This window comes from Taeniopygia guttata, chromosome 2 (genome assembly GCF_048771995.1).
Source record: "Taeniopygia guttata chromosome 2, bTaeGut7.mat, whole genome shotgun sequence".
NCBI lineage: Eukaryota > Metazoa > Chordata > Aves > Passeriformes > Estrildidae > Taeniopygia > Taeniopygia guttata.
Window position 1 is genome coordinate 51729976 of NC_133026.1, and position 23140 is coordinate 51753115.

The window sequence follows — 23140 nt, forward strand, 5'->3', positions numbered from 1 at the left end:
GATTTCTCTGCCATAGAATGCAAGAAATTATCTCACCTTATGAAAGAAGCTTGGGATTTTTATTTTATTGTTTGGATATATAGCTTCAGAAAACAGGAGAAAAGGCTATGGGACACTGATTTAGGAGTTCATAAATGGTTGAGTTTACAATGAGTGAGCCAAAGTCCTAAATACAAAGTTTTCTGAACCTGGAGTTTATGAAAATCTTAACTAGATCCAAAGCCATGGAACATACAGCACCAAGGATATAAAAATTTTTGTACAAGGAAGGGAGACTGCTGAGTGAGGAGAAGTTCACTCAGAAATTCAGTGTAACGTCAGATCTCCCATGCTGTGGTTCAGAGTATGAAGAGTATGTCTGTTTGTCTTTCTGTCCTGTCCCTGTTATGTCCCAAATTGACCTGATTGTCTGAAATTGATGCTGTTGTTAATCAAGCACACAAGTGCTTGATTCCCCCTTCAGCCATGGAGAAAATTGTGGAACTCTTTTTCTATTTTGGTAGGGACTGAATTTATAAGGGTTTTTTAAGTCCAGTTTTGGCCAGCAAATGACACCTCAGGTAGGAAGGTTAATCTCAGATGGTTGAGGATCTTAACAAAAAGCCCGTCCTTGTAGTGAGAAGTCTCAGGATAAATGTCTGTGAACAAACCACACTTGTGCTACAGACGATAATAAAGCTCACTGGATTTTTCAAGTCACCCTGAATAAACAGTGTTATTCCAATACATTGCTCTGCTTCAACAGGTTGTGTGTTATGCACCATATGATTTGATAGGCATATTGCAGCAGTGCAGAAGAATTGGTGGGCCATCTCCAAATCTGTACAGGAAGCAACATCCATTTTAGTTTTAGTTTAGTTAGACTACAGACAAGTCTCAGCCCTTCCCCAGGTCCCTACCTATGTGACCTGCATTCCTGCCCCTCACCTACCTGTGATCCTTCCCTTCACTGGCATTCCCTGCATTGAGGAGCTAACAGAGATGCTGCTCAGCTGCCTGCCCTCAGCTCTGCCCCACAGTTTGCTCTTCACAGTGCTAAGGAGCATAACACGGTGTTCACAAAGGATGCTTTGGACTTAACTGCATTAAATTCCTGAAGGCATGTATCCTGGAGGAAGGGTTAGTCAACAAACCTACAGTACTTCATCCTTCCTTCAGCAGATCAAGATCACTGGACAGGACAGTAGATTCAGGGACTGTGTGTTCTTCAGTGGTATCAAAGTGCATTCTCTTCTAAAAGAAATTTCTGTATCAAATCCCCACATTATCTTTTCCTTTGAATTAGGATGCTTAACAAAAACCTCTTGCTTTTCCAATCCTGTTAATTTTTAGATAATTTGGTTGGTGGAACTCTGTATTTCAGAACTAAATTTCAAAAAATACAAAACTAGTGAAAGAAGCCAGAGGGATGACTCCAAAAGCACTTTTCAAAACAGATTTTTGCTACACAACCAATTTTCCAAGGTCACTGGAACCTCAAAGATAATGATGTTTAATTAAAGATGATTTGTCTTACAGAATCACACTAGGTATAAAACAAGCACAGCAGCTTTAGCTCTTAAAATCCAGGCAAGCTCTGGCTGACTATTAGGGTAGGGTTAATTCAGAAGGTTGTTGTTAAATACCAAGCATACTTGGAGCAGGTCAGAGCGCACCCAAAGAGATTTCCAAGATAAACAGTTGAAACAAAGACCCACTTTAATGTCTTGGGCTACTTAGAGGGACTCACAACCACACAATAGCTCTGTTCTGCTTTCTGCAAGGAGAAGGCAGTGGCCTATTTTCCCTTGCAGTATCAAATGGAAGAGGCAGTGTCAACACTTGGATTCTCTCTGAAGGCTGTGTGGCCCAAACGCCCACCATGCTCCTGCAGCATCCCGGTGCTCAGCCCCCGGTCAGCCCCGCGTGGGCTGCGTGGCAGATGAACAGTGAGAGCAGCTCCTACTCTGCAGTCTTCCCCCCACCCTGCCCTGCCAAAATGAATACAATACAGAACTGAATCCCAGCAGGAAGCAAGGCATCCTTCATCATTACAATGGCTCAGTTTGGAAGCACAGGGAAATGAAGTTGTTTTGGTCTCTGCTTATGTCTGAGTATTGGAAAACAAATTTCCAAGAATCTCTAACAAATGATGCCACAAATATATACAAACTGAATAGCAGATTGTGTTCCTGCTTTGTCTTTCCTTGAGCTATCCCACACAAGCAGTTCTATCCATGGCAGAGGGCTGTTTTTCAATGGTGTGCCCACATCATGCAGTAGGTTGACGAGCTCTTACTAATTCTGGTGGAGATCCTATTTTTAACCTGTCTGCCTGGAGGCCATTTTCATTCTGAGGGCTCCAAGACAAGGATACAAAATGCAGAACTGGTACCTCAAAAGAGGCAGCATTACATCATGTTTTGCTTAGGCTGGCCCATTAAACAACAACACAGAGGCCAGAAAGTATTGCTTAAGAAGTGGGGTTGCTTATTTCTTGAACGTCATTGCCTTAATAACTTTGCTTAATAATAGTTCTTACCAGCTGTGGAGCTATGTGACACCTGTGGAATGTTTGCTAGATGATGAGTAAAGTGCTATTTCCTTAAGCTTTTAGAAAGAGCAGATTTACTCTTTCCCTTGTGCTATCCGTGTCTTCAGTATGATTTTAGACTTTGGGGGACTGCTAGCCTGAATTGCCAAGAGGTGATTAGTTAGGTGTTACTCCAGATGCTAAATCAAGATGCTGACCTGCTCACTGAATGGAAAAATCCCCATTCATTTCCCCTTGTGTTGCTTTTCAATCAAATAACTTTTAAAATATCTAAAAGTGACATACTGAAAATCAGACAAAAAGTTAATTAAAGAAACCAAGCAACTGCAGCTCTAATTTTTTTCCCCTGGAATCCATTCTTTGAGCTGGTACTTGGCCATGGATTTGAGTATAAATACAGATCTCAAATTTCAATCTATAAGTAGTTCTTGCACACAAAACCATGAGATCAGGAATTTTTACCCCATGGCCATATTAAATAATGAATTTGAACCAGCCTCTGAGGGGGTCTTTCCCTTCCCACAGAAGAACAAAAGAAGAGGAGGTATCTTAGGTGTTGTAGATAGGTACCTAAAGTTACACAGGGTGTACTCGTATTTGAAAAAAATAGTTTTTCACATATTTATGAAACTAAACCCCAAAATTCCAGTTGACTAAAAGGTCTGTGATGCTTGGGTTCCCACATTCCAAGTACCTTCCTAGTATAATTTACATTGCTATATGAGTCTTAAACAGCTTTCCCAACTGAGGGCAGTATTTTCACCGTTATTACTTAAAAACAAGCATTCAGGCTTCTAAAGCGGTGATCTGATCATTAATCTATTTGGTTTGACATTGAATGAAGAACAACATGGTCAAGAGGAACATGGTCTCTTAAAGAATGAGACTTTCAGTCACATTCTAGATAACAGCTTTGACTTTCTGGGTTAGTACCAACCTTGACAGGGGAGCAGAATTCTCAAAAATACTGATTTCCAGTAATTTTCATTAAAACATCTGTGGGGAAAAAAGCCATATGACACATGTTCATAAAATGTGTTGCCCTTGCAATTAGGTGCTCAAAATTATGACATCCCATCAGCTTCCAGTTGATGTTCAATGTATTAATTCCTCCTTGGTCTGTAAGTTTTATTCTCCCAGGATTGTGTCCAATTTATTCTCCCAAACATGGGGTCCAATGTTTGCTTGGTGTACGGTAGTGAGACTGGCTTTTCTGTGGCATCTCAGTGCTGATTTGATGTTCAAAATCTGGACATTCCACTGAATGGATAATAGTCAATCCACAGAGTGGGAAATATTTGTATTTTGTATGTAATATGAGACAGGGGGTGTTTGCATATAGTATTTTAGCAACTTCTTGGATGACCAACTTAGTTTAAACTGCTTCCAAATATTTGTGTCATGCCAAAAGGAGTGTTTCACATTTCTTTTTTTGCTTTTCTTCTCAGGAAGCTTATGTGATGGCTAGTGTTGACAATCCTCATGTGTGTCGCTTGTTGGGAATCTGCCTCACTTCAACTGTTCAGCTCATCACACAGCTGATGCCTTTTGGCTGCCTCCTGGATTACATCCGAGAGCACAAGGACAACATCGGCTCTCAGTACCTCCTCAACTGGTGTGTGCAGATTGCAAAGGTGAGCAGACCAAAACTCCAGATCATTTAAAACTCAGAAATCTGACAGCATGTAACTACCTGTCTGCAAATATTTGTTTCACCACCTGGATCCTAGGCAGTAGCAGTTACTTTTTCTTGAACAATTTTCTGTTTTCATGCTGATAAGCAAACATTAACTATTCTTCAAAATGCTTCTAGGCAGCTTAAAAAACCAAGGCTTTTATGTCCAAACCAAGCACCTGGTATTGAAAGGATAATGCAATGCAAATGTGATGCAGCACAGGCAGTAGGGAAGGCAATAGAAGAATTTGTCAATTTCCATAGCACAATGCTGCTTCCATCAGTGGATTTCTTTGGGCTATGTCACAGGACAGTGATGTTGAATACATCTTCTTGTGTGCCTTGGAGAGTTTCATGCTGAAATCTCCAAGGCCAGTAGTCAGAGCTGTTGATTACTGAATATCAGCTCCATCCTTGCTCAGGCTGGCTTTCACCAAAAGGCATTCAGGTACCCCAGAGCTATTCTGTAATTCATAGGTGCTGAGCTGGGATCTGTAATCTAACTGCAGTGGCCATAAAAAACTCATTATCACACCTGGTACTGTTTGCCAAAGAGCAGCAAAGGAACTGCAATACAGCCTCTAGTCCTTAGCAGCAATATGCTGTGTTTGGATGGTGGTTAGCTATTTGCAAGCTAGGAAGAACAATGCAAAAGCGGCAAAAAAATAAGTGCAATTTGTTGGAGATTCGTCATATGAGATGGCAGTGTCCACACAGCATGGTTGCTTTAAAGCTTTTTATTTCAGGAATGCCGGTCTGCAGGAAAACCACATACTTAAAAACTTATCGGTCCCTTGAGGCCTTGTGTACATGCCAGGCTTGCCCAGCTGTGGTTTGCTTTCAGGAAACATGCTGAGGACCTCAGAAATGTATCCACTAAATGTCTATAGAGCACATTTTTCATCTCAGTGTACTATTTTTACATTGTGCTCCATAACAAGTGAAATCTAATTTATGTGTCCACCTGGGATGTTAGTTGTTTTTTCTTGTGACTCTTTTGCTTTCTTGTTTAAAATCAATTACTTCTCTGTCGTGGTTTCAGTCTCTTTGGAGGATGAACTGGAGGCTATATTTCCCTCCTCCTCCTTCTTCTCCTTGTTAGTTTTTAAGGTGGCAAAATGTATCCCCAAATGGGTCCTTGGGGCATTGCTTGCCTGAAAGGTTGCCATTCACAATTGTTTGCTTTCCTTTGATTTTTTCATGGCGGTTCAACAATTGCCCATAGCAACTTCTACCCTCACCAGTGATGCCTGACCTTCAACTTATTCCTTTGTGCTGCTCCACACTGAAGGTTTCCTCAAAGCACTCATCAATCTTATGTACAGCTTTTTCCCACTGATGTGTCTGGTGTTACTATTCTGATAAAGTTGTGCCAGATTTTTGAACATTCTCTGACTCTTTAAAAATTTTCTTATGAGTGGAAAAAAATTGAAACAAATACATGTCTGGTGACTAACCAGCAGAAGGCAAGTTCCCTGGGAAGCTTATTTTTGTTACTGTTTTCACAGCTTTGAAATAGGTTTTCTTTGCATCTTTTATAAACATTATCTTTTCCTGAGGTATGGAGTCCTCTCTTCCAGGCAAGATGTTAAGACAGCATAAACGCTCCATGTGCAGAAACATTGTGAAGGAACTCTTTGAACACAAAGGTCTTATGCTTAGTGATGAAAAATGGATTAAACTCCAGGCCTGCACACAATTAAAGATTTGCTGAACTTTCTAAACTGGCAGTTCAACATTTTCAGTGTATGGTTATGCATGTGCATGAGTCTTTAGCCTTCAGCGCCCTAAACAGCTTAGTGTGACACTGATATTCTGATTTTCAGCAGCTCTGAGTCTTATTAGCCTCTGCAGCAGGTCCATTTTAGCAGGACTTTTTTTGTCCTACTGGGGCTAGATTATGAAATTTTTTTTTTTTAAGATAGTCTGGTTTCTGTCAGCAGCCTAGAAGTTTTTGTTCCAAGAGCTCTGCTTGCTAAAGATCTATTTGTGGGATTCAGTGCATGCTCGTAGTGGCACTGCGCCAGGTTGTTTGGGTGGTTTGTTTTGGCAACATTAGCAGTGCATGGGTGAAGTTCTGCTGAGGGACTTGGAAGGAGGATTCGATGGTGGTCCAGCTTAGAAGTGGGCTTAGGAAGCGGGTGGAGGATAGAAGGCAATTATTCCCTCCAGTCCTCTGCCATCACATCAACATGATCATTTTGGTGCTTCATAAGTTAAAAGTAATTTTTTATCAATTCTCTTCCTAAAAATACAAGTGCATACACCACCAGCAGCAGAAATGCATGGACTGGGAATAATAGTGGGTTTTGGAAAAGATACTGCAGGAAACTGGAAATCATTAACTTTTTGTTTCTATATAACAAAAGACTGGTGTTGAGGGAAAGGGGAGTAATCTCCGTGGTCAGAAACACAGCTGTTAAATTTAGCTTTAGAAGTCAAATCAGCACAATTACTTATATTCTTCCTTGAGAGGTAGTCGTACCAGAAAAACATATATGCTATGGCAAATCCAGCCTAATCATGGGAGGCAGTAAAACTGAAAGAACATGCCTTTTTCAAAGAGGACTGGAAAATGGATGCAACTCTGAGTTCAGACGTAAAATTAATTCTTTTGGTTTTCCCCCATTTTTACCTTCGCAGTGGACTGCTTCATTGTTAGCAGGGAGAAGGCAGAGTACGCTGCCTGTAATAAAACACAGTTTGAGCAACTTTGAGTAATTGTCTAAATACTCTTTGTAGGGTTGGAGTGTGTACGTAATGGTAGGGGATAGTTAAACTCTGTACTGTGCTGTCCTGAACTCATTGGGTTTGCACAAGTGCAGCCAAAAGAAGGCCTCGTGCCTTTATTTGTAAGTTCCATCCTGATTTTGTATTTCTTGAACTAAGTCCCGAAGGATCCAGATCCCCTGCTACTATCTACTCTACCCACTACTGTGTCTTTTTCCTTCATCACTCCACCAGTGCATGGACCCATAAGAAGGCTCCTGGAGAGTAATAGTAAAAATCAATAATATTACAATAGTAACACTCATCCTCACCCTGCAGTAAACATCAGGTAGATGGAGAGTGCAGGTGGGATAACTTACCACGTGTTTACGGTGGTGTCTGTAGTTACCACAAAGCAGGTGAGATTTGGTGACTTGTCTGTCCGAGCTCCAAGTGCACAAGACCTGACCAGCAGTGTGTTACATTACAGGGAATGAACTATCTGGAGGAACGACGCCTGGTACACCGTGACCTTGCTGCCAGGAATGTCCTTGTTAAGACTCCTCAACATGTGAAAATCACGGACTTCGGGCTGGCAAAGCTGCTTGGTGCAGACGAGAAGGAATATCATGCTGAGGGAGGCAAGGTAAAGCACACTGGGGAATGAACTACTGCGCATCTGCTAGTGTCTGTGCTTGCACACAAGCCTCAAACAAAGGGAGGGAAAAAGAGAGTGTTTTTCCAAGCTCTCAGCTGCCATCTCAGCATGCTGCCTTTGAAGCCTGTGGAAGTCCTCTGAAATCAGCCAAAGCAGCATCAGGCCAGTGGGGCTGCAGTGGGAGCAGAGGTAGCAGAGCAGCAAATGCTTTTGAAATTCCCACCCAGAATGTCTGGGAAAATCCATCAGTGTAGCCAACACCAATAAGACTGTGCTGTTTATAAAGAGAAAGGGAATGTTGTATATTTATAGCAGAAGAAAGACCTGTCAGACTTGGTTAAACATGCTTTTGGGCTGTACTGCATGCTGATGGAGAGAATGTGTCCTGCTGAGAAATTAAAGAGAAGCTACTTGCAAATATTGCAGAGGCCATAAATAGAAACCATATGAGTGTAGATCAGGCATGTAGCCTAAGACTGGATTTGTGTCCTGTTCTGATAGATGGCTAAAAAGTAGTTATTTGACTGTTAAAAACATTTTAAAACTGTTTAGTTAGAAATATTTCTGATACACCTAGTATTCCATATGTTTCTAGGTTCTTCATAATATATGAAAATAATAAAGGGGAACTCAAAAGTTTCCTGTTCTACTATTCAGATAGTTCTGTTGGCTGTTTTCGGTTTTTTTCCTTCTGCAACCAAACTATTGATTTACACACCACCTGGTGGTAAATATCCCTGATAAATTTTGGGTCAGCTTCTTAAGGATTCTTTGTGAATTTTCCTAGGTTCCTATCAAATGGATGGCGTTGGAGTCAATTTTACATCGGATTTACACTCATCAAAGTGATGTCTGGAGTTATGGTGAGTTTAAAAGCAGTTACAATTATGGCATATGTGTTGGAAAATTTCACAATTTGCTGTTGACTCTATACTGGCCTTTTTACTTTGTACTGTGAGAAGAACAAGAGATCAACTGTATAAATACAGTGCCCAAATCACCTATTTAGCAAGGTAAAATCCCCAGGAAACTGCATGTGAATGGGGTGAAAGATGTTTTAGAGAATATGCTTTGGGTAATGAGCCCTCCCCTGAAAGGGGCCACAGGTAGGAGACTCTGGTGTATTTGCTGAAGTTCTGTTAAAGTATTTCTTCAGCAGCTTCACATGAAATATAATGGAGTTGGCAATAGAAATGGATAACTAGGAGGACTTAAAATCACTGGCCAGATTATCAATTGGTGTCAATCAGTGTAACTCTGCTGAAGCCAAAAATGCTTATGCTGTCCTAGTACTGAGAGAACAATGCTAGAAGGGAAGCAGTGTGATAACCTTCTTGGAGAATTTATTTTGTATTTGGTATCATTCATAAAGCTAGCTTGAAAGACAGGAGCAGAAAGGAAACTTTTCAAAGCAACCTATTGCAAAATTTCCCCCCCATGGGCTCTTATATTCTTGGCAAATATTTAATGCAGATGGTCAGATCCTATGTCCTCTTTGAAACAGTACAGCCTCTGGTCTTCTTAATCCATTCACGTATCTTGGCATCCAAAATCTTGTTTTGTATCCTAAGCTACTGGACAATCACAACAGCTACATCACAAGAGTCCATGGTATGTCAGCAAATGACACTTAGGCAGCTGGTTTACGTGTCTTTCAAAAACTGCTTTTGCCCGTCTCCAGAGAGATTGTTTTCAAACAAAAAGAGAACTTCCATTTTTAAAACGGCTTGCTGTGTTGGAGTTGAGAGACAGTAACCTGCATTTCCTTTCTGTGCAGCCAGGAAGTTTGTAGAATGTTCTACACTAATATATTAACTGAGATTTAAAAAAAAAAAAAAAAAAAAAAGGTAAGAAAACAAAACCTTAAATGGAAGCAGGATGATTTCAAAGTGTTATATTAATCTCTCCATAAAGTCATGGCGGAAAATGGTTTCTGTAGTTGGAGTTCTGGCAAAACAGTGTGTCCAGGGGACCCCTCTCTGCTCGCCACCTCTCCACACCCAGGCCAAGAAGTCCAGCTCCAGGCAGTCTCTTTCATGATCTTCTCTTCCCACCCTGCAGGTGTGACAGTTTGGGAGCTGATGACATTTGGCTCCAAGCCGTATGAAGGGATTCCTGCCAGTGAGATCTCCTCTGTCCTAGAGAAGGGCGAGCGTTTGCCGCAGCCCCCCATCTGTACCATCGACGTGTACATGATCATGGTCAAATGTGAGTTCACACCTGGGGTTGTGGCTGCTCATCTAAGTTTAATAAGTAACTCAGTTGCATTTTGTGCTGTGTTCCTGGTAATGGCGCAGAAACAGGGTTGTGTGAAAAGAGTGGTGACACCAATGTGTGTTTCCACATCTCGAGCTTCACCTAGGAGCACAGGATGTGACTTTGTGAGTCGCTCATTCAACCAGCTAATGCTTTTTTCACCATTCACATCACTGACTGATATTGTCAATTATTTTAAACTGGTATGGTCAGGCACTATAAATTAGCGTGACACCAACCACTTTTCCTGATGCTCTGCTTTTGTATGTCTGGAAATAAAATCAACACTGCCTTCTCCTCCAAGCTCCCCCTCAGTTCAGTAATGTGCCTCCCACTGCACGCACACAGGTGGATTATTACTAAAGGACTGTCGTGAGTGCAGGAACAATCAAAATGTTAGCTACATATGAGGATTCAGAGTTCCTTTTCAAATTTTTTCTCATTTTTGGCTGGTTCCTTTTTGACATGCAGCTGTTGCAGTATAGTAGCTCAAGAGCAGAGGGTTTCTGAAGCACTTTTTAGCTGGTTTAGGGCATGTCAAAGGGCTTCTGAACCTCAAACCCCCTTTCCATCTATATCATGTACTAAATGTGAGATTACTACCTGGCTTCCTGCACATCTCTAGGCCATGACTGCCACATCCCTGCTCACTGCTGTGAGGATGTGATAAGCAGCCCACTAGGTGGCATTTAAGACCTTCTCACTGGAGCAACATGTACCTGTTCCTGAAACAGGAGCCACACTACCACGAACACTCCATAGTGCAGCACTTCTGGGGAATCCTAGAGCACCCACATATTGCTGTGGTGGGACACGCATCACACAAGGCGAGCCTGATCCTGTACTCAGCAGGGCAACAGGAGTTGCATCCAGAAGTGTGCACCTAGCCTGGGAGGTGTCCAGACCCCAAAGCAATGTCCTAGAAACTCCTCCTCAGCAATTCTGAACCCTACTGACACATCAGCCCCTATCTTTCCTTAGGGTCAGTCTAGATGTAGAAAGGAGGCATTTTGCCAGGCACCTAATCTGGTACCTGTTGCTTGTAAAACAGAGCCAATGGAGTGTCCCCATCCTTTCCATGCCCTTACACTGAATGTAAATGCAAGAGCATGAGGATCTAGGGGCTGAGCCTTCCTCCTGGCACAGGATTCAGTTGCACATCTTTTGCTGCTCTGGTCACCTCATGTTTGCAGGTTACAGTGCAGACCCTATTGAAGCTGTGCCATTTTATCTAAACAAATTCAGGATTCCCAGTCACCTCTTTTGTAATCAAAAAGTAAAATATGAAATGTTCAAAGTTATTGCAAAATAATTACTATTTTAAAAAAAACCAAAACCTATCATTTAAATACAGGCAGCTTAGAGATAAAGTCAGAAACAGTAGATTCTACTCCTGCAAGGACAGTGAACTCCCAAACACTCCGTTTTGTCTACTAGCAAGAAGCATTTATTTTTGAATTAGTGGGGAAGGATATTTCTATCATGTTAAAAAGTCACTGGAAATTATGAGATTTTGTCTAATGTGGATTTTTTTGTCTAATGCAGGTTTCAGAAGGCACATTACCACTTTGTTTTCCCATTAATATAGATAGGCTGTTTCTTCTGAGTTCCTCTAGATATACTAAGCTTGACCTTTATTATTTTTAATTTTAAACACATGAGTCTCTAGATCAGCTCATCTGTTAGCTGATTACAGAAAATGTGGTTTCCTAACTAATATCACATGTAAAACCTCCAGTATCTATATTTGAAATCTCTTATAGCATTCACCCAAACTAAGCTGTAAGGACTTACTTTTGTTGAAGTCAGTTTACTAATTAAATACAGCTTAGTTGCAGTAATCTTTCAATATGTCTTCAGTAAGGATGTTTTGAATTTTAGAAGACATCTGGTACAGAGGGAGGCTCCTGCAGTAGGCTTCCCAGGACTTCATGAAGCAATCTAGTGACTGTCAGTCAAATCCTGGTACCTCTGTAGGCACCCACTGGTGTTAGTTTGCTTCCTCTCCTTCAAGAGCTTTTTTCAAAGCAAACTAATTGGGATTATCCCTCCGGTGGGACCTGCCTGCCCACGTAGAGATAGGCCAGCAGGACAGGAGACAGACAGCCTGAAGCTTTTCCAGTGTGGATTTTATTTCCATCTTCCCAAAACTGCCAAGATCTGCATTTTAAATGGTGAAATTCACACCTGTGGCTGGTGAATTCACTTTTTATAGTGGTCCCTTAGGGGTAGCTCCTTTCTTTGTTCCACACATGGCAATGCTTTTTTGCTGTAATATTTTATTTTAATCTCTGTGCTTGACCACCAAGACAATTTTGTTTGTGCATTGCTTTTCCTGCAGGCTGGATGATCGATGCAGACAGCCGTCCCAAGTTTCGTGAGCTGATAGCTGAATTCTCAAAAATGGCCCGTGACCCTCCACGCTATCTTGTTATACAGGTACTAACTAACCACAGTGGTGGGAAGACCTCTGATGGGAATTTCATCTGAGGACAAAAGTAACTAGTAATGCATATGAGAACATATGATATGAATAACTGAAAGCCAGATATATTGTTGCTTTCCAGGTTTTAACTCGTTCAGCTGGAGCCACAAACAAAATGCCAAGACTGATCACTGTTTTCTTAGTACTGGTCTCCTAGACTGGTCTCAGTCTAGGACCAGAAGTGGTCCATGAGAGGAGAGCAGAGTTTGATCCTCTCCAAAGTGCAGTTATTTTACAGCAGCATAGACCAAGATTGCAGGCCTAAGTTACCCTAAACTCTAGGTAAATTGGGTTAAACACACAGATCTCTGAATGGGACATTTACTTAAGCATTAGACTTGCCTTGAGCGTCCCTTCCAACTCAGAATATTCCCTGAATCTGTGAATCAAAATTTTGCATCTTATGCCTCTTGTTAAATTACTTTGTCTCAGAGAGAAGGGAAGAATGAGGCCTTGAAAAAAGTCTGCAAGTCTTGTCTCATGCTGACTTTTTCAACAGGGAGATGATAGGATGCACCTGCCCAGCCCTACGGACTCCAAGTTTTATCGCACTCTGATGGAGGAGGAGGACATGGAGGATATAGTGGATGCAGATGAGTACCTTGTGCCACACCAGGGCTTTTTCAACAGCCCTTCAACGTCTCGCACTCCTCTCTTGAGTTCATTGGTATGAAAATTTTCCACTGTGGAAACATGGCATGAAATTTTAAGAGTGAACTGCTTCTCATAATGTCTGTATTTTCTTTCTCTGTCTTTTAAGAGTGCTACCAGCAACAACTCTGCTACAACCTGCATTGACAGGAACGGGGTAAGTAGAATGACCTTTAATAAAGAAGCAACTCCTCCTATGTGGATCAGCTTCTACATATCAGTTCCTTTAATATTGTTTTTCCTCTACTTTCATCCTAGCAGGGGCACCCTGTGCGGGAAGACAGCTTTGTCCAGAGGTATAGCTCGGACCCAACAGGCGCTTTCTTGGAGGACAGCTTAGATGACAGCTTCCTACCAGCCCCAGGTGAGTACCTCTCCTGTTTTTCCATCCCATGTCCACTCATTCACAAGCCCATTGCTTGCAAATATAATAATTTTCCTTCCTTTTCTGTAGAAATCAAGCATTCAAATGCTTTCTACCCTTTTGGCTCAGTAAATGGGAGTGGAAAAGTGTTCACATACCATTTTCCTAGCCTTTATCTGTCTGCTTCTAACTATTTCTCATTTCAGTTCCCTCATGAGCCAGATTCCTTATGTTAGCCATGTGTGCAATCTAGGCAGGGCGTTTGTGTGTGTGGTTATATGTTTAAAGCTTGGGAAATAGTCTCTAAAACTTTGGGTTCATTTTTTTTACCATTTCAACAATATAAAGAGATTTATGATTGTTTCATCGCTTTCAGGACTTAATCCACAGAAAGCAGTTCATGGTTTCACGTGGACTTACACTGTAGGCAGCCAGAGAGAGAGCCGGTGAACACTAAGGGAGATGGGGCTGGATAATGCAGTGATGATGCTTTGTGTCCTTAAAAAATCCCAACCAACCATTCCAAGAATATGCCACAGCTAAAAAGGGTAAAAGGCCCTGCGAGGAATGTGGATTCACTGTTACTGCCAGTCCTGTATTTTCTAGGCATTTTCCTCATCTCTAAACATTTTTTCCAGGGAAACAGCTTCTGGCAGCTAACCTCCTAAACTGCCATTTCAGAACACTATCTGGGACACAGCCACCCACACACCACTAAAATTAGCAGTAGCTATCTCACTGTCTCATGGTCCAAGCCATCTTTCTGCTGGTTGGCAAACAAAATTCTTGAAGGTGAACCTCAGGGCAGCATGTTTGATGCCCCAGAGTGGCATCTGGGTTGAAACTAAATGTTGAGTGACACAAATGTCTGCATTAATTTTATATCTTCCTTTTCATTCCTTCTCATTTTATTTTTCTTTTTATTCTAGAGTATGTAAACCAATTGGTGCCCAACAAAACATCTGCCTCAGCAGTCCAGAATCCAATCTACAACTTCTCTCACACAGCAAACTCAAAGGCCTCCACAGATTCCAGCTACCAGAATTCACACAGCACAGCTGTGGACAACCCTGAGTATCTCAACACCAACCAGTCTCCTCTGGCCAAGACAGTCTTTGAGAGTTCTCCCTACTGGATCCAGGCAGGCAACCACCAAATAAACCTGGACAATCCTGACTACCAGCAGGACTTCTTACCGAAGGAAACCAAATCTAATGGTCTCTTGAAAGTTCCCGCAGCAGAAAACCCAGAGTACTTGAGGGTAGCAGCACCAAAAAGTGAATACATTGAAGCCTCAGCATGACCATAGAGAATTTCTTCTTGCAGCAAGGCAAGCTGGATAAATGAACTGTTGACTGCTGCAAGAGTGGACTCTTGCTCAGAGCAAATGGCAACCACAATGCATCAAAAAGCACCTCTGCTTTTCAGCATGGGGCTTTGAAACTGCAAAGCTTGTCTGATGGTAGTTTGGGTCTTTCCTTGCCCATTTCTACGTAATAACTGAGGCCCATAGCCTGCACTCAGATGCATGTAGGGATGGAGCAGGATCTTCCTGGACTGAAGAAATATGGATGCATTCCTTTCATTTTCAAATGGTAGCATGGTAAAAAGCCACTCTGGGATGAACTCGAGAACTGTACACATTGTACAGTCAAATTCCTTTCTACATTCTGTATTTTTATAAATGTTTTTAACAGAAATTTTGGATCTTTTACAAGATCAGATGCTTGTACTGCTCATCTGCTAAGTGTTGCTCAGATCACCAGCAGGGAAAAGAATTATGTTCCAAATCTCCTGGAACTGAAATTGTTATTCCAAACCACCAGATTTTTACAAATTGGCCCCATATACTGCCTTTTGGCCCAAAGGTGAGAAGTACATCTGAGGGACGTATGGGTGATTCTGCCCAGGGCAGTATGGAGTGGATTGCTCTGGGGAAAACTAGCACAAGGAGCAAAATGGCACAATGCATCACCTGCTGACCACTATTGCTATAAACTGACAAGAGGAACTCCTCCAAGTCACCTATACATGATTATAAAGTGCTCACCAGTCTGTTTTCTGATGGTCAAACCCAAGACTTTTTTTTGTTCTGATCCCTTACACAGCTGTCAAGTTGTCAAAATGCCTTTTTTTCTTCAACAAAACTGTTAAAGATGTTGCTGTAACTGAAAAATGAAGTGTCAGATAATGTTTAACAGACTTCAATTAAATGTCAAGGAAATGCAAATAGTGGCAAATTGGAGCATTCACGAGACAGACTGGAAGAATGATACTAAATTAAACTTGACTAAGGCAAGAAACACAGGTAGCTCTGGCCAAGCAGCTTTATTTCCCATTTTAAAGGGATTCAAAGCAGAAATAATTTTCCTTTATACATTTGGCAAAGAAAAGGGTTACTATCTAAATAATACACTTCACTCACTTCAAGGCAAAATATTACCAGTTGTTGTCCCACACTGGGCCAGAGGCTGGGGCTGGTTACATGGCCCTTTGGGGTTACTATTTTGGCAATGCTGGAGGAGCAGTGAGAATGAATTAAGGAAAGAAAGAATAATTTAGAGTGATGGAAAATACTATCTCCCTCTTCTGAAGCAAAGGGTTACCTACTGCTTCTTTGAAATATGCAGCATCATCTTCTGGCTATTAGTATGGTATAGGCAGGCAAGGAAAGGCTAAGACTTTGGCTTGATGGTATAAATCAATCACAGAAGTAAAAGCAGCTACTCTTTTCAGTGACCCATAAAATTATTCCATCACTAACATTTCTTATGAATGTAGGAGGAATAAAGTAGCTAAAGTGTGAATTTAGTCAGTCCTTTAGATGCATCCCACCAGCAGCTTGGCAATGCTATTTTATTCAAACCACTAGATCAGAAAGCAAACTCTCATTTGGGGACAAAGGCCCTTAACTAGTGGAATGTTGGCAACTTGCTTGAGGGTAGCATAAGCAGCTGACTTGGAGAGGATCTGTAGTCTATATTAAGTAGCAAAAAACAGTCAAATTCATGCTGCTGCTGTGTTTAGAATACATCGTTATGTGTTTCAGTTTAGGTATTGCATCTGAAGTCCAAGATCAAGCAGTAAATCCTTAGAGCACTTCTTTTTCTGTTGCTGAGGAAAGGAGACCTTCAGTCATGTGAGATGAGCCGTTTTTTAAGTAACATGCATTAGCAGTTTGTATGTGTACAGCTCATGGGTCCCACTACAGTACAGGGTGAAATGGCATGTTGGGTCAGAATCCAGAGATTGTTCTGTTTGGTAGATGTGTCTTATCATGACCAAGTCCCAGAAACAGCAGAGTGGAAGATGCAGTGTTTGATTTGGATTATCAATTGCTTGTATTTAAAACAGTAACCAAAATTCAGTTCCCACATCCAATTAGTAGCAGATTTCTCCTTGCATTCCTGGGAGCAGATTTGTTGTGTTGCTCTCACAAATGTGCAACATGTGCACACAGGCAGCACTGCTTTTCCCCACCCACCACCCTGGCAGAAATGTACATAAAACTAAAAAAAGATCTCAACAGAATTCACAGATAATTTTTCAATTTGCTGAAGATGTTATGTCTCCAAGCAGAACACTAGAAAATCACATAGTGCATATTCTCCCACAGAATCTTTCAAACACTAATGCACAAAGGAATTTACTGGTTTTAATCAGTTTATCTGTTAGCTAAAACAAGAAAGCCACTGAGAAATAGCATTGTGTATCACCAGCATTATGCAGCATGAATAGATGTTAACACTTGCCCTTTTAAAGCAATTCAGGAGGGATTCAATAGCAATTCATTGCTAGAAACAAGAACATTTATCTAAAAATTAAGCAATCTAAGACTGAGAGAACATCTCTCTTTGAATGTGATGTTTTTGATGAAAAAAGTAAGAAAGAGGAAGTAGGACCACAAACTCTTGATACAAATGTAGATTCCAGATTGGTGGAATCAACTATATATTGTGAAGTATTTCTGGTAAATGGCATCGTGTAAGCCATGATTTGTAAGTTGGCAGCTCAGTAATGATTCAAAAGACATCAAAAAATAAAACCTAGGTAGTGCCTTCAGGGGCACAGATACAGTGGCACTGGGAGCAGATGGGACTGTGCAGTAAATGGCTGTGGCTGGAAGCACAGGGTCTATGCAGGGTGATGCTCACAGGTAAGAGAGAATAGCAATATACCAAATCATTTCCACCAGGGTTAAAAAAAACCCAAAACACAAGTAAACAGCAGAAATGCTCTCACTGAACATTAAACAGCCAGGAGACCCTAGCAGATTGTGTGTGCTCATACAGGAGGCCATGGTTAAGCAGCATAAATCAACATCCATAAATAACTTGAAAGGTCAGCTGGAGGTGTGGGTAGAAAAGGCTAATTTTAAAGACACAGCTAAATAGGGAAATGTTGCATTCCAAAGCCTCTTCTAAAAGCTGACAGTTTTACCACTTGAGAAAGATAAAATTTCCCTTTTTTACTGTATTTCTCATGGAAGACAAAACACTCACAAGTTAGTCCTTAGCATCTATCATAAAGCAGTAGTTATTACAGAACTCATTTTGCAATAATAATTTAGGACTTTAAATAACTTCTTAAGTGTATGAAAATGTAAGTTAAGAGTCTTCATCTTACTTTGATGTTTTCCAGTGGCTGTGTGCAGTGTCAGCACACTTGATTTCAATATGGGCCTTGGGTTGTTTTCTTCTGCTGCGAAGGGAGTTGATCTGGGAAATTTTCTTCATGTTGCAATTGATTTTGTCGTGTAAATTCACCCAGAGGCCAGGGGCTTGCTATTGTTCTCAGCTGCCATTCAACACCAAAGTAAGCTTTGTTAGAGAGTGGTTGGAACGAACGAGATGGTGGTTTCTGGAATGCCCCATCCCACCAACCTCACCACGACTTGAAGCCTGCCCTAGTATTAGGAAATGTGGTCATGGGTTTGTTTGAAAGGAAGGGGCTTGCATAGGGAGAGTAATGCCAGGGAATGGCTGCAGCTGATCAGTCCATACCTGAGACAGCTGCTGAGTTTGCACAGGGACATCGCTGAGGCCACTGACTGTTCCTGCAGGTACAGGTGCTCCTGTCCCTGAACCCAGCCTGATGTGAGGGCGGTTGCAGAGATTGCTTGTGCGAAAATCAATGTACATGGCATTTGTATTATGGGGGGTATCTCTTCCCTTCCCTGGGGGACGTAAGTAGGGTTACAACAATGTCACAGGACCCCAAACAGCTTGCAGAAATCACATCACAAGGTGCGTGGGGTGTTCTTGGTCTGTCTGTGGGTGCTCCAGGGTGTCAAGAAGAAACTTTGCATTTCCAGACAAGCACTCATTTTTCACATTCAGGGTTCCACATTTTCTGTTAGTATGACCACTGCCTATCAAATGAGCAATTGCGGTACTCTGGCCATTGTTTCCCCCAGAGTTTCTCTATGAGTAAACACTTGAATCAGGACAAAGTATGAAAACATACCTGTGTCCTCCTTCTTGGTGGAAACTGTATACTCATGAAATGTCAGACTCTGTGTATAACACTTAGCAAGAGTGCTTTGTAATGTTTTATCACCACTGGTTCAAATTTTTATATTGGGATCCCATTTTCTAGCTTTCTTCTTATAAATGTTCCCTCTTTGTTCTGATATACAACTTTCAAGAAGCCTTTTTAAATAATTAAAAAAAAAAAAAGAAAAAAAAGTTTATACAAAACAAAAACTTGATGCCTTCAAGTAGCTTGTCAAATGGGCTGCATTAGGACCAAAGATGTAATGTCTTGTTTTCTTGCTTTAAAGGAATAAGGTATTGATCACCACTTCCACAGCCCCTTTTTATGGAGAAGAGCTACAGAGCTCCTTGTTGGGGCAGGGTGAGACCTCCACTGAGCAAAGAGAGCTTAGCAGGAGGGTGAGTCCTGTCCATAGAAAAACAAACTGAATATCAGGACCATGTATCACTTCAGGGCCAAACCTACAACCTCTACTCTGTATTGCACTTGATGCATTATCTAAACAGAGAGACAGCCAAGGAAAAAAGAGGGAAATATATGATATTTTGGCTCAGTATCAGGAAAAAATATGATGATGTGAAGATGAGGCATGATAAAATAACTTCTTTGTGTGAGGAAGTGTGTAGGCAGACAGTGAGAATTAAAACTGCCTGGTTTTAACACTTTTGGTTATGTATTACTTTAATTATTTGGGGGAGTTGAAATCACAGAGCTTCCATTATATGCTTTGCTTTCTGCCATGTCTCCTGCCTGCATTTGGTATCTGGTGTTAGGCAGATCATCACCTCTATCACCATGGCCATGTGGACTGAGAATTGCGAGTTGGTGCAAGCCCTTCTTTTTATGCAGGGAGAGAAAAGTGCAGCCATAGTTGGCTGTACTACAGTTAGTGGTCAAGCTAAGCCCTCAACAGCATCCAAAAATGGGTTTCCCAAGGGAAAAAATTGGTAACTGAAGACCTACCTAGCAAAAGACACAGCACTTGTTGCACTGATGAAGTCAGCAGTCAGAATGCTGAACACCTTCAGGCAAGATTTGGGGCTAGTGCTTCATCAACTTTGCTGTCGTCTTGTAACACGGTGCAGATGGGGCTGTCTGTATGTGCAGCAGCACAGGTCCTATGGTCTCTTTCTATCTCTCACTTTGAAGTAAGCAATTTTTCTAACTAATTAGGTGAAAGCCAGAAATCAAAAGAAAGAAAACCAGAAATCAAAAATGCCTCTAACAACTGGACTGGTAGAAGGTGTTGTTCCTACATAGCCAGTACAGTACCTCATTTCCAGTCAGGCTAGAATTTATCCAGTCTTCTCCTTACCTCCCATAAGCTGGCTGGAGAGTGTGCATTTGCAACCACCATCAATGTTATCCTCATATTTTATTAAAAGGAATAATCAAAGTAGTTGTCTACAATGGTAGGAGGCTTGGCTCACATAGCTACGTTCTCTTTTTAATCCTATATTCCTATTATTGTTCTCCTTGAAATTAATGGGATGTTTAAATTGATTACACTGAGAGTATAAAACAAGGCTAATGTTGAGTGATTTTTGAAAATCCCTCACAATAATCAGAGATCCTATGGATCCATTGCCCATTTTAGGCTGCTTTGTATTGATGCAATCAACTGAATATAAGGTATGATGACTTGGTTTTAATAAACTGTCAAGCAATATATCCACAGATACAGATGGTACCCTCAGAGCATTGTAAAGTTACTCAACTATGAAAGCACTATTTGTAAAATAAGAAACTCTTGACTTTTATATGGTTTAATGGTTTATACTGTTGATCAAAGATTGTTTGTATATGAGCGATGAAAAATGAGGTGTATATTATTATTTTTAATTGTTTTTAATTTTTGGAGGACTTTTATTGTAATATACTGTTGCATTTGGGGGGAACAAAAAGCAGTGGCTAGCTTGTAGCTTGAAGCCAGAAGAGAACTCATAGTAAGGGTTCTTTATTGATGGACTTAGATTTTTTTTTTTTCTGGTAAAATTTGTCACCTTGGGGATTTATCCTGAGCTTAATGAAGCTAGTAACAGCACTCTTTCCTCTCTTCAAGACTCTTTGGCTCTCTGCATGCACAGTGCTGGAGTTTCATAATGTGAGCAATAATACAGGCAACCCTTGTGACCAATGGAAGTGCAATATGAAAGCCCAGGTGCTGCTTATCAGGGCCCTAAAAAAAGCTGCTCTTTTATGTGTCAGGTTCCCACTTCACTTCCATGACAAGAGCAGAAGCAGAATGAAAGCAATCCCTCAAAAGCTGATCCATGTGGCATATGAAGCCATAGTGTTACCCATTTCCAAAGTGCATAGCTAAGGCAAAATCAAATCTCAACCTGATGACTTAAATTGTTGTACTGTACTAGGCAGGAAGAGAAATTGTGTTAAAAGGCAGCCAAATGAAGCTCCAGTGTACCCTGAGTAAGGGTGTTTAATATCCCACTGGTGAAACATGTGGCTGACAAAGATTAAAGGATTTGCAGGGTCTTCAACATAACAGAGCAAAATACATTGGCAAGACAGTAAAGAAGAGAGGAGCTGGAATTGTCAGTATGCATTCAGCCTGGATAGGTCCCTGGTATCACAATTAGTAAATGAAATAATTTTTGTCTTTATAGATTAATTTTGTACACAGAAAAAAAAAAAAAAAAAGGCCACAATAGCACCTTTCTCATTTTCATCTTTCCATCCAGACCCTTCCAGTACATAGGCTGCATGTTTTACCAGCTCAACCTATTTTATGCAGAAATTATGTAGTCTTAATCTTCATATTACTGGTTCTCAGAAATGTCTAATGCGTATTAATGCATGATATTTTTATTTTAATAAAAGTAATTAAATAAATATTTGCTCTTTTGGCACATGATTTCCTTCCCCTCTCTTTGAAATCAGCTAGCTTGAGAAGATTCTATATAAGTTAGTATTGCTCTGAAGAAGAATAATTAGTATCGAGAAGGAAATTGAAACATACATTGTACATCTATGCATCTCCTCTGAAGATCAGAAAGCAACTTGTAGATTTATAAGTCCTTATCAGACAGGAAACTGCTGTTGTCTGTATCTGACAGAGGCAGAGCAATGCCTCTGTATTTACCCCAGAGGGCTGAGGACCCTGACATGCAAAATCCCACTTTCAAAGCACCAAAAGAGAGGAACTTAAAATGAAGAATGATATAAGTATAGAAAAGTGTGGGTGTTTGGGAAGGATGAGCATTCAGAATTTCCACTGAGTTCAGTGCAGTCAACTTCAAATAAACAGAAAAGTGAGAGAGGGTGCAAGAATAGAAGATAGCCAAAGAAACACAGCTGCAGTTTAACCTCCCTATCTGCCTGCACAGGATATGGCAGATTAAGATAAGATAGAGAAAATTGCTATTAAAAGATAGGAGAGGAATATAAGTCTCTTCCACAGGCTCCATCATTATTAGCAGCAGCCCTAAGAAAGCCTTACCCTTCCTTTGCCACTCCTGACCTTGAACCAGGAAAACAACAAAGCCAGCCTTTGGGGAATAAATGCCCAATAATTACATCAGGGCACATCAGAAATGTACAAGGGAGCCAGTAAAAGATAATGTGCCGTGGGGATGCTCTCAGCCACAGCTGGACCACCTACCATGGCACCTGGGACAAACCCACATACCTCCTACAGCACTGAACATGGAAGGGCTTCACCATCACTCTTTGAGACAGTCACATTTCAGCAGTAACTCATCACAAATGACCTTGTTAGCTCTTGTCCTAAGGCTGCTGACTGGGGCAATGCTTCTGCAGCAGCATTTTATAAGAGATGTTTGTACCAGGCATTGGTCTGGCAAGAAAGAGGGGCCTTGCAATTGCCAAAGGTGGGGGGCGGGAACGGCAGTGAAGGTGACCCAGCTTCTTAAAGTGGCATTATGTTTGCTGTCTGAGATGGGCTCAGTTCTTTTGTCAGCACCAACTGCATCAGACCCGTGGCAGACCCCTAGGAGGGGTGCCACTCACATGCCACTCACATAGCAGGCACAAAGGGACGTGTCCTTCTCAGGGTGCTCAGTGGGGTGGCTGATTTTGCTCCCCACATCATGAGGTGGCCTGCTCGGAGCCCATTAGTAAGTAATGGAGAAAGTAAGGCCCCAGTCCCACAGTGTGAATTATTGCTGTTTATTTGAGAGAGGAGCTGGAATTGCAAATCAGGTGATGCTTCAAACTGTTTGCTGGGAATTGAAATCTCTCTAATAAGCACCATCTGTGTGAAGTTCAGCACCAGAGCTCCTGTTGCAGAAATCCTTTTACTTGAAAACCTGTTTTCTTTCTAAAGAGAGCAGAAG

General features: G+C 41.3%; 1 protein-coding gene across 2 annotated transcripts in view; it reads left to right on the plus strand.

The window, feature by feature from the left end:
* Positions 1-21677, plus strand: part of EGFR (epidermal growth factor receptor) — a 157682-nt gene extending 136005 nt beyond the window's left edge. The window contains exons 20-28 of one of the 2 annotated variants that reach the window (XM_030265295.4): positions 3982-4167; positions 7408-7563; positions 8363-8438; positions 9637-9783; positions 12173-12270; positions 12816-12983; positions 13077-13124; positions 13229-13331; positions 14261-21677. In XM_030265295.4, the coding sequence (XP_030121155.3) occupies positions 3982-4167; positions 7408-7563; positions 8363-8438; positions 9637-9783; positions 12173-12270; positions 12816-12983; positions 13077-13124; positions 13229-13331; positions 14261-14634 (1356 nt within the window). In that variant the 3' untranslated portion in view covers positions 14635-21677. Of the gene's footprint in view, positions 1-3981; positions 4168-7407; positions 7564-8362; positions 8439-9636; positions 9784-12172; positions 12271-12815; positions 12984-13076; positions 13125-13225; positions 13332-14260 lie in introns of both variants that reach the window. The other variant, XM_002196432.7, reaches the window with a different exon arrangement.
* Positions 21678-23140: the final 1463 nt, after the last annotated feature.